Here is an 11,036-nt window from a genome sequence, read left to right as displayed (position 1 = left end):
CAACTTAGCTAGGCACATAGAAAATTGGCGTGAAATCACCATTGATCCTTTGGATCCCAATTATACCAGGGCCTCTCTTACGGGAGGGGCCTGTTTGATTGCTCCTTTGTCAAGGAGGTTCTCCCCTTCTGCATTTATCAGGTAGGCGTTTTTTTCTAAATGGAGAATCTAGAACTGAAGTTTTTCCTTGTATCTGGCGTAAAACAAATTCTTTTTGTAGAGATTTAGTGGTTTTTTGTTACATTTCTTGACTTATTTAGCAAGTCGTATTCTACAGTACCGTCCGCTGTACGGCCGTTAAGGTTGAAGTTTTTATGCAACATTTTTCGGTGAGTTTTCAAGTTTATGTGAAATAAACTTGGGAAACTCTTTCAATCTAGCAAGCCACTCTTTCAAAAAGCCAATGACATTTATTCGTTTTTCAGATTTTTACACATGCCAATCATTTTTGGCAGTTGTACGTTCCGCTTGACTTCAACTAGTTTCCCTTCCTGCCCTGCAGAGAAAATGAATATCTTACTAACCTCGTTTCCTCGGTGCACATTGTTAGTTACAGATCCTCGTTTTCTTCCTGTTAATTTAAAGCCCGCGCAAAACGCCATAAACCAACGGGAAAAAACTCAGTCCGTTACTTACTCGGTTAGTAAGAGGTATTTCTCCTGAATTCACTTGATTTACACCGCAGTTTCAGACGTTAAAAATACAACCAGTGCTGACGCAATCGCGAAATACACGTATGTTTGTGACTCTAAAAAGTGAGAAGTAAACAAAATACTCCACATACCGGAGCTATAATATTTTTGCTAATCCACTTGCCCGCTGCGTCCAATTTTCCTTTACAATCCCTCTCAGCTTCCATGCATTTTAGAGTCCTGCAGTTATCGCACTTAAGCGACATCTTCCTCTTGCAGTCCTCTTTCGCATTAATAACTGATTGCCTCGCATTGGCAAGTTCCTGCTCCGCAGCATCAAAAGCGGCCTTCACTGACTTGGCAGCTTGGTCCAACGCCTAAATAATAGGTGAAGGAATGATTATCAAGACATCTCAGAGTGAAATGGCATTGTGAAGTGGAATGCAATAGAATAGACTAGACTAGGATAAAATTGGATAAAACGAACTGGAAAAGCGGCCTTCACTGACTTGGCAGCTTGGTCCAACGCCTAAATAATAGGTGAAGGAATGATTATCAAGACATCTCAGAGTGAAATGGCATTGTGAAGTGGAATGCAATAGAATAGACTAGACTAGGATAAAATTGGATAAAACGAACTGGAAAAGCGGCCTTCACTGACTTGGCAGCTTGGTCCAACGCCTAAATAATAGGTGAAGGAATGATTATCAAGACATCTCAGAGTGAAATGGCATTGTGAAGTGGAATGCAATAGAATAGACTAGACTAGGATAAAATTGGATAAAACGAACTGGAAAAGCGGCCTTCACTGACTTGGCAGCTTGGTCCAACGCCTAAATAACAGGTGAAGGAATGATTATCAAGACATCTCAGAGTGAAATGGCACTGTGTAGTGGAATGCAATAGAATAGAATAGACTAGGATAAAATTGGATAAGACGAACTGGAGTGGAATAAGACGTTATGGGAGAGAAGGAGGGAAACGAAAGGAAGCAAATGGACGGAACTCTATTAGACTATGAATTAGAAATCAATTATGACTATGAAATTCAATGTTTAAAAGAACGAGTTAGGCATATCTTTGAATGGTTCGTCGGCTCGTCGGTGAAATCAAGTGTTAAAGAATCTTTGAGTGGCTTGTCCGTGAAATTTAATGTTTGAAGAACGAGTAAGGTGTTTCTTTGAGCGGCTAGGTGGCTCTTCGGTGCAACTCAATGTTAAAAGAATGAGTAAGGTCAGTATCTTTCAGTGGCTCGGCCGCTCGTCGGTGAAATTCAATGTTTAAGAATGAGTAAGGTACATCTTTCAGTGGCTCGGCAGTGAAATTAAGTGTTAAAGAACGAGTACGGTATATCTTTGAGTGACTCGGCGGCCCGCCGAGGAAATTCAATGTTTAAGAACAAGTAAGGTATATCTTTGAGTGGCTCGGCGGCTCGTCGGTGAAATTCAGTGTTTAAACAAGGCTTTAGAAAAGGTCTCCCAAAGCAAAAGTGAGAAATTTGATCGGTATGTGATTGAATATGAAAACAAAGAAGAAAAAAAAATGGTCTTCCTATCTTTTGTTTTTGTTCCACACCTCTTCATGATACTGAGCAAAGCTCTGGACAGTGCGCGTAAATGTCAACCAATCAAAAAAGTTCCATAATTACGCTTGCTTTTATTATTACAGACCTGACACTTTTTCGCGACTGTAAAGTAAATGTCCGGAGAGCAATAGCCATTCTGCACGATGTTTTTAGCGTTAATGCTCAAATGGATTCCATCTTTCCGTCGAAGGATTTTTGAAATGAGCTAGGATTATAATAACTGACATCCTTACGTGGTTTAGGGCATGCAGGTCCACAGTTACAAGGACATAGAACTCCGCGCCAAACTTGCTGATGCTGTAACTTGTGTATAAAAACAATTCAGCTTTGATGAGGTTCAAGAAATTTCCTCTAATCTCCAGCTCAATTGAGGTCATGGTCAGATTAAGGCGACAATACGTCGAGATCCCCAGAATGTTAGAGTAACCTTCTATATAAGCCTATAAACAGAGCAAGTGATAAAACAATATGAGAGGTACTAGCGATGGCTGAGATCGGCATTTGCTTCATCCAGAGAGTTATGTCGTTAATAATATACATGCAAAAATTTCAGCATCCTCTTTCGCTGAGAACATGCCAATTAATCCCAGCCAGTGCAAAAAGTCGAAATTTGAGCACAGAACGTAGAAATTAAATTGACTGACAGAAAAGTCGCGAAAGCGCAACAAAGTAAAACGGTGGACAAGTTGCGAGGGAAGTGACAACGTTTTAATTCAGAATTTGAGGGTCAATTTTTTAAATTTTTTCTGTACGTTTTCACAAGTGCTAGCATATCAATCAAAGTTGACATTTTTTTCAACCAATAACGTTATTATGATGGCGGGACTACTGAGCCACGACACGAAATAAACACGATAAGGAGAACCAGAGTCAAAATGTTGCATGTATATTCTTAATAAGTAATCACGTGATTTAAGGCCCAGTAATACGGGCAACATTTTATCATGCAACTTGTCGCGCAACAATGTTGCCTTGCAAGTTGAGATGGTTTGTTGCACGCATTACCACCTTCGTACATGTACCACATTATTGCGCGACAAGTTGCACGAAAAATGTTGCCCGTATTACTGCGTCTTAATGCACTTAGGATGCGTTCGATTGACGATATTCCGGAATAAGAATACATGGAATAGAAGTTAGAAATCCTTCATTTTTACTGAGATTCACATACAAATTGTCAAACACTTGCTAAAATGCTATTTCGAACATATCTTTATCATCCTTATTGCTTCAAAACGCCAGAAATACCGTTTTAAATCATCACTTCTCATATTCTTATTCCGGAATTAGGTCAATCGAACACACCCTTAGATTTATCTTGTACAAGACTACAAATGGCATTTGAAAATTTTACCCATCCTGATTTATCAAAAATTGCACTCGAAATCATATGATTACCTGTACAAACATACCACATTTCATGAATCAGGTGGGAGCGACGTGGCCCACCGGTGAGAAAGTCGAATGCGTAACATCCGAATTAATAAAGACCGCGAATGCAAATTGCTCCAGTGGTTCATGATAAATGCAAATGCATGTAATCGCAAATTCTCTGTCAAATGCCTCAGACGAAAGAGAACCAACCGGAGCATGAAACTGAAGAATTCTGTAAGCCAAAATTAAAGGAAGGGGCTCAAAGTATATGTGAGTGATCCCGTCTTTCACTAATTTGCTCCATCAAATTCTACTAGTACTCTTCCCGATTTCGGCGACATCTGTGGGTTGACTAATCATTTGCGGGTTGTGAAATGGGTACCCGATTTCACTTATAATTATCACAAACCAACATAAGATTTGAATTAAGTTTGCCTGTTTTGTAAAGAGAATTTAACCCTATTGTATTTAGGAATTCGCCCTCTATAGATTTCAATATATTGTAAACAAATTAACAACTCATTTAGCAAAAAAATCACACTGTTTTAGCGCCAAACGAGAGAAACGCGCCAATCAGGAAATTTTCAGCTAGTGCACAAAACTGCTGTTTGCAGTGACAAAATCACAACACAGAAATTTAAAAGAAACTTTGCCTTACCTCAATAAAGGGTGGAGACTTCCTGGCATCAACATAAAACCAAGGTCCATTAGTATTATCACTAGGACTGCGGACGATTGTAATGATGTCCAAAATTTGGATGGGGTCGGGTTTTAAGTCTATGAAAATGACCTGCCAAAAATGAAACCGCAGACTTCAGATAATTAAAGTCAGCGATGCACTAGAATAGGACATGGCATTTCAGAGATTACTCAAGCCGCTCTGTCAGTGTGTGTAAGGAGATCTCCCTTAGTTTTGATTGTAATGAATGACTTTCTTCAGAAGTTCATAACAAAGAAGTCTTGATCTGCGATGGAACGAGGTCCATCAGTTCTGTCCATTTGACAGAACTGACCGACCAGACTGCGCATTTTGAAGGACTAACCTGGAACTCTACAGCGCCTTCAAATTAACACACTTCGAGAAAGATACATACTACTCCAAAAAATGCAAGGGATTATCATACATGTGTTCCTTCAAACTGTTGCATTTTCTTTGCAAACTGACGGATTTGGGCGGCCAGTTCTGACAAAAGGAAAGCGCCCTTGGACTACTTTTAGAGCGGCTACTGCTAGATTTTTGCGGGACTAACAAAAGGTAGCCGCATGCAATCGTTCCATGCACGATTTTGCATTTAGCACGAGCAATCCCTCGTGCGGCTATTTGGTTGCAGACAAATCAGGAAAGCTCCGGTAATTCAGCCCAATCTGATTGGCCATTATCTGGCGGGGCCTGTACTCTAAATTTAGAAAACAGGGAGCGGAAGACGACAACAGCTAGGAGCCGTTCTCGTCCTGACAACGACGTGAAATGATCACATTTGAAGTTATGTGGAGGATGCACGCATCTCACGATCAATTTTCAATTTTCTCTTCAAACATCCACACTGTTCATACCAAGGCTGTTGCCTAACAGGAGCCCGGTAGCCTGGGGCTCCCAAAGAATAGCTCTAGGCGCCTTAATTTTTCACAGCAACACCTTTCACTTCATATGTTGGGGTCCTAAGTTCTCAGCGTTTAGCTACGAGGGCCCCTTTAAAATTTTCTTAGGCAGCAGCTTTGTCATACCAATTTTGTTTCTTTCCATGCTGACCGACTTGGAGTAATCTCGAAATTATTATAATAACGGAAATAATATTTAATATTTAATAACGTTCTCGTAGCCGTCGTCGTGGTCGTCCTTGCTTAAGGTCCCAAATACCGTAAACTGATGGGCCAAGGCCAAATGACAGAGATCGACACTTCTCGGTTATAAATTTCTGCTTTCTTTGACAGGGCATGGACGTGAGATAAGAAATCTTAAAACAACCATTCTTCTCGTTTCCGTGAATATAAATCGTGACTGCTACAAAATGTGCTTGTCATGAGATTTTGTCCCCATGAAATTAACTTGTATTACAGACTGGCTTCAAGTATTATTTGATTAGACTGCAAAGCAGTTCGTGACTTCAACCCGGTATTGAACCCATTCCCCTCCATTGCTCGGTTATGAATCAAAGTATGACCACTTTTCCCGTCTTTCAAAGCCAACAAAAAAGTGAAATTTCAATCAAACGGTTGTAAAAACAACACAATGTACATACATGTATTTGGGACGATTTTGGAGAATAAATAAAGTGAAAACTCGTGTTGAGGTGATAGACACTTTCAGATGCATTAGTGTTACCGTTAAAAAGTAGGTATCATTCTTCGTCCAGATGAGGTTAAGTGACATGGGTCCAAAATTTAAGGTACAAGGAAGGGTTACGTTTTTGCAAACGTTGGCCGTGTAGCACTTATATTTCAACACACTTAACTATTAGAGGGTAATGTGAAGTGCTAGTTTTCTACCCATATAAACCATGTGAGCGTTAGCCCTACTAATGGAAATGGGCCGCCCACACAAGGACAGAGAAAAACTCTGCATCTCTTTTGTGATCTAATCATTTGAGTTTTAAGCACTCACGATGATTAATTAAAGTAAAAGTGAATTAGTTCTGAAAGTTTAAAAGCTTCAGAGTTGTTGTTTGTTAGATTTTTACTTGTAGTTTATGCATGAACTTGCAATAAGGAAAATACCTCTGCCAAAACAACGATGACCTCCAAGATGACCATAGTTCATCTCATGAGCAGTTTCTAAAGGGTTTCTTCTGCGGGTACCGGGGCAGAGATTACGTAAAGCAAAAAAAAAAGGCCCAAAAAAAACTCCAATAGTCGATACTGAGCCGATGATGCCTTAAACAATTTTCTTACCGCATCCGATAATCTGACATTCGCATAAATCGACCAACCAAACAGATTCACTCTTCCTTTGATCGAAAAGCCCTTGTAAATAAACGGGCCACCCGCAATGCGCAAATCAAAGTCGTCTTCTGAGTATGATCCCTAAAAAGAACAAATGACGTCATAACAAATAAACAAATAAACAGCCTATACAATACAATACACTTATACAATATCTAAGTAACTACTGCATCATGATTAAGTAATTATCTAACTAGACAAATTTAGCTACTTTAGCGCTACAACATCGGATTTTAAAGACAAGCTGTAAAGACACCGTAGTTCCTTCCTTAAGCTAGAGAAGACATGCGCCTTGCTTACAATGAAAGACCAACCCGTCAACCACCTTGAAACAAGAAAAACGGACTGTTTAGATACAGTCATAGAATAAATACTCACTGAGGCGCCTTCAGGAAAGCCTGTTTCTGCTATTGGAGGAGGAATCTGGAAAGTGAATCCCAAGAGACGAATGATCTTGCCAAGAGTCAAGGCGTCAATGGAAGCGTAAAAGAACTGAGGCGCGCCAACTCCAAAATAACCGCTGCCACCAAAACAATGACCCTGAAAATAGAGTGGAAGTTTAATCAAGATTTTCTCAAAGGAAAAACCTGACGGCAATGGAAAGCCATTTAACGATTGGTTTCAAGCAAAAAGCCAGATACGTTTTCTTGTTGTCCTCCAAAAATAGACACCTTGATGCTTTTAAAACATTTTGCGGTGAATCAACAAAGAAACGGTTGATCCGTTCCAAATTGAAAAGGCCGTTCTTAGTTGGTGACTGACATGGATTTAATTCAAGTCAGGCTTGGCCTCCTGAGAAGTTCGGGCGTCCGAGCCAAGGCGGTTGCAATATTAGTGACCTTAAGACACAAGGGCATTTTCATGTCTGGCTTCATGTGACCAGATGCCACATATTTGAGTCTTTTAATCACTGACGGCAATTTAATTATGACGGCATCGAGTCAAAAAAAAATCGAAACACCAGCTTCCGGTTGCTACTTTGGTTTTGGACGAGAGGGAAAGGTCTGGGCGTGTGCTTCAAAGATGAAGACTTACCTCATTATTAAAGTCTGCTGGTATAAGACAATCATATCCAAATTCCACTCGCATTCCAAATTGCACACCAGTAATCGGTATGGGAGCCCCAACTTTATAAGTCAACCTATGAATTGAAACACGATTTATGATAAATTCCATACACTCAAGTAAAAGTAGCAATGAGCCACAAGTCCATAACCAGAAGTCTCAATCAGTGACGGAATGCAGCCCATCATTTTTCAGTAGTATCTATTTTAAGGACGGTTACTGCTGGTTTTTTTTTTTTTTTTTTGTGGGGGGGGGGGGGGGGGGAGGGCTACTTGGTTGCAGACCAATAAGAGACGGTGTGGTCATCAGGCCCAATCTGATTGGTCATAATTTAGAGGGACCCGCATTCGAAATGAAGATAATACAGTAAACTGATGGGAAAAGGAAAGGAACTTTAAAGTGTCTTATTCTTGTAGCGCTGGAACAATAATTGGGGGAACTGTAAACTGAAATCAACAAATCAACGCAAATTAAATCAAATGTTGGTTTTTGAGGACAAGGAGAAAAACCTCTCGGTGCCAAGCCCATGCAAAAGAGAGCGGAGATCGACACTTCTAGGTTATGGGCTTCTAAATGAACCCATTAAGCTACCTAGGGCCGCGGTTGCGCAAAGCCTAGTCTGCGCTAACCATTGGATAAGAGGTATCAAAACCTATAGGTTTCCATGGTATTTAACACTAACCATGCTTCGAGCATCCCGGGCCTGTCCATTATCTAACGACTAAAGGTTTGTTTCTGACTTTTACAATAATTCTAATTGCTAAAATAAAAAAAAATCAAAGCCAAGGGCTGTTCTTTCCCGCGGTTTCTTCCCCATCGGCTAACGTGGATCTTCAAACACTACAATGTACCTTCGAAAGCATACAAGCACTCTTCTGATTTTTAGGAGCCTGAAATGCTTCCGGAATGAAGCTATGCTGCCAAGCAATATTCCTTACCCAAGAAATATGTTTCCAAATCCAAGAAATGGAATAAAAAACGCTTTTCGCCATATACCGCGCATGCCCAATTTGCCACCGACTTCCTGCTTTTGAAAATCGTAGTCCAGTACACCAAACAGAAACAGTTCGCTGCTGGGAGCTTTGATACCATCGCGAATAATGTCTCCATTCACTGGAACCTTTATATCGACACGGAATCCTAATTTGACATGTTTAGCAGACGAGTTCCAATCAGCCTAGGAAAAAAAGAAAGACACGCAATCAGTTCCCTTGCCTACATATTCGTGGGTTAAGTTAAAGGCCCTCGCCCTCAATAAAAACACCTTAAACGCTATAAAATTTAGGGAGGAGTTGACGAAAATGGCGAAAATTCGCGTTACTTGGAAGGAAATCACCACCCAGATGGTGAGAGCCGCACAAACTCGCAAAGCCTACAATCACAGTGTGCCTTTTCCAAGGACAGACCATTGCATATACAGAAAGGAATGCATTTTTACAGTCCAACAAAGTTTAATGAGCTATGGTTGAGACAAGGGGCCTATGATTTGTAGTCCTGCTGTAGTTAAACCCTTGACCTCCAGCAAGATAGTCCAACGCTGACACATTAAACGACTTAGCTCAATGGGTAGAGCATCCGACCGCTGATCGCTGCTACGGAGGTCGTAGGTTCGACTCTGCCGAGGACTCTGATTTTTCAGCTGCCCCAACAACTAGTTTCTTATTCGAAAGGCGCTTGGAATTTGACAAAAAGTATGTAAATTTCGGCTATAAGTCCGATGAAACGTGCGTTTTCCGAGAAATCCGTACAAACGTTTTGGAGTACACCAATTGGTGCCCAGTCTATCATGTAAGAACCTCCGCAGTTTCCTGGTTTGAAATGGATATTCCAGTGGTAAGCGCAATTTCTTCCGCTCCAGTTTATTTGAAAAATATCATTATCAAGAGGTCACCCCAAACACAATTTCCAGAAAAAATGGAAAGCTTTCTTAGCTCCTTAAGAAAACGTAAAATCGTTTTCGATGCCGCACCTTACCTCAACAAAAAGCTCGAGCTTGTGAAAGTAAAGTCCGTCGTAGATTCGAACATTCGCGAATCCAGTAGCGATTCGAATTTTACGATATTCAAACGTTCCATAGATGTACCACTTAACTGTCGGACCAACAATCAGCTTCATGATCTCACAGAATATATTTCCATTGCAGTCCTTGGGCAGAACGACTTGAGCGGCAGCGACAATACCTGTTGAGGACACAGGAACAGATTCATTTCCCACAATTCCAGAGGATTTTTTTCCTTTGCGCAAGTGGCGTACTCGAATAGCCAGACGCAGGAGCTCATTAAGAGGAGCCTCTATCTCCCATACTTGGCCTCGGAGTCAACCCTTTCCCAAGTAGATTTATTTATAGAACACCTCCCTTGGGAGATTCAGCACGCTCACTGTTGTAAAAGCCAATCTCCCTTGGGAGATTCAGCACGCTCACTGTTGTAAAAAGCCAATCTCCCTTGGGACATTCAGCACGCCCACTGTTGTAAAAGCCAATCAAAACAGAGCTATCTCAGCGTCAAGGGAATTCTGATGCTTTTCGCGGGAAAAACTTGTTCCTAAAAATTAATTTACTCGGGAAAGGGTTGACTCAAGGAATTAGAGGAGATAGAGGCTCCTCTTGATGAGCTCCTGCCAGACGCGAACACGCGAAGCGAAACTAAGCACTGCTATATTGAACAAAAAAGAAAGGGGAGGTAAGCACGCCTCTGGTACAACACCGCTATTATCACCAATTAAAGACTGCTTCGTTTTAGAAGAATTCTTTGACAGATATTCGCAACGACATCTTAGGCTGGTTTCACTCGCGACTCAAGCGCAAGCTTAAGCGACGTACGCAGACCCATCTATCTATCTATTTAGTAAGACCCTATTGTGAGGTAGTTTTTAGTTCGCCACCCTGCTCCTAAAAGTTTTTCCTCCGGGTACTCCGGTTTTCCCCACTGTAAAAAGATAACTGATTTGATTTACGTTACTTTAATTAGGTTTAATAACATCCTTTACTATATACTCAACAAAATATCGTGTTTCTGATTGGTCAATAACGGATCATATCATATATATCATATATCTTTATTTACCCTCGGATTTTAAGAGTAGCTTGGTGTAGCTAATATCTCCGAGCATTTACCCTCCCAACCATGATACACCAAAGAAGACAGACCACAACACCGGGAACTACATGCCCTACTCTTTACGACAAGTGTGCGGGTTCTTTTACGTCCCACAGGATTATGAACATTGAAGGGTTGTGAGACGGGACCTCCGGCTTTATCGTCCTTATCCGAGAAGACTAGAGAGTCTAACCATTTGCAGATGTAATTACAAACGCAGCACTTTCTCCTCAGTTATTTGAAGACCCTGAGTGTTGGTCCAGCCGGAGTTGAACTCACGACCTCCAGCGTAACAGCCTGGTGCTCAACCAACTGAGCCACCGGTGATGCATAAATGGATTT

The 11,036-nt window shown here is 41.0% G+C and overlaps 1 protein-coding gene across 1 annotated transcript in view; it reads right to left on the bottom strand.

The window, feature by feature from the left end:
* The window catches only part of LOC138019386 (uncharacterized), a 67,473-nt gene that overhangs the window by 43,034 nt on the left and 13,403 nt on the right, over positions 1 to 11,036 (bottom strand). The window contains exons 12-19 of the mRNA XM_068866157.1: positions 9,571 to 9,776; positions 8,535 to 8,773; positions 7,567 to 7,672; positions 6,910 to 7,071; positions 6,481 to 6,612; positions 4,250 to 4,381; positions 2,451 to 2,657; positions 785 to 1,009 (exon numbers count right to left, since the gene is read on the bottom strand). Of these exons, the coding sequence (XP_068722258.1) occupies positions 785 to 1,009; positions 2,451 to 2,657; positions 4,250 to 4,381; positions 6,481 to 6,612; positions 6,910 to 7,071; positions 7,567 to 7,672; positions 8,535 to 8,773; positions 9,571 to 9,776 (1,409 nt within the window). The remainder of the gene's footprint in view (positions 1 to 784; positions 1,010 to 2,450; positions 2,658 to 4,249; positions 4,382 to 6,480; positions 6,613 to 6,909; positions 7,072 to 7,566; positions 7,673 to 8,534; positions 8,774 to 9,570; positions 9,777 to 11,036) is intronic.

The sequence above is a fragment of the Montipora capricornis genome, chromosome 10 (genome assembly GCF_036669925.1).
Source record: "Montipora capricornis isolate CH-2021 chromosome 10, ASM3666992v2, whole genome shotgun sequence".
NCBI lineage: Eukaryota > Metazoa > Cnidaria > Anthozoa > Scleractinia > Acroporidae > Montipora > Montipora capricornis.
This window is presented reverse-complemented; position numbering and strand designations above follow the sequence as displayed.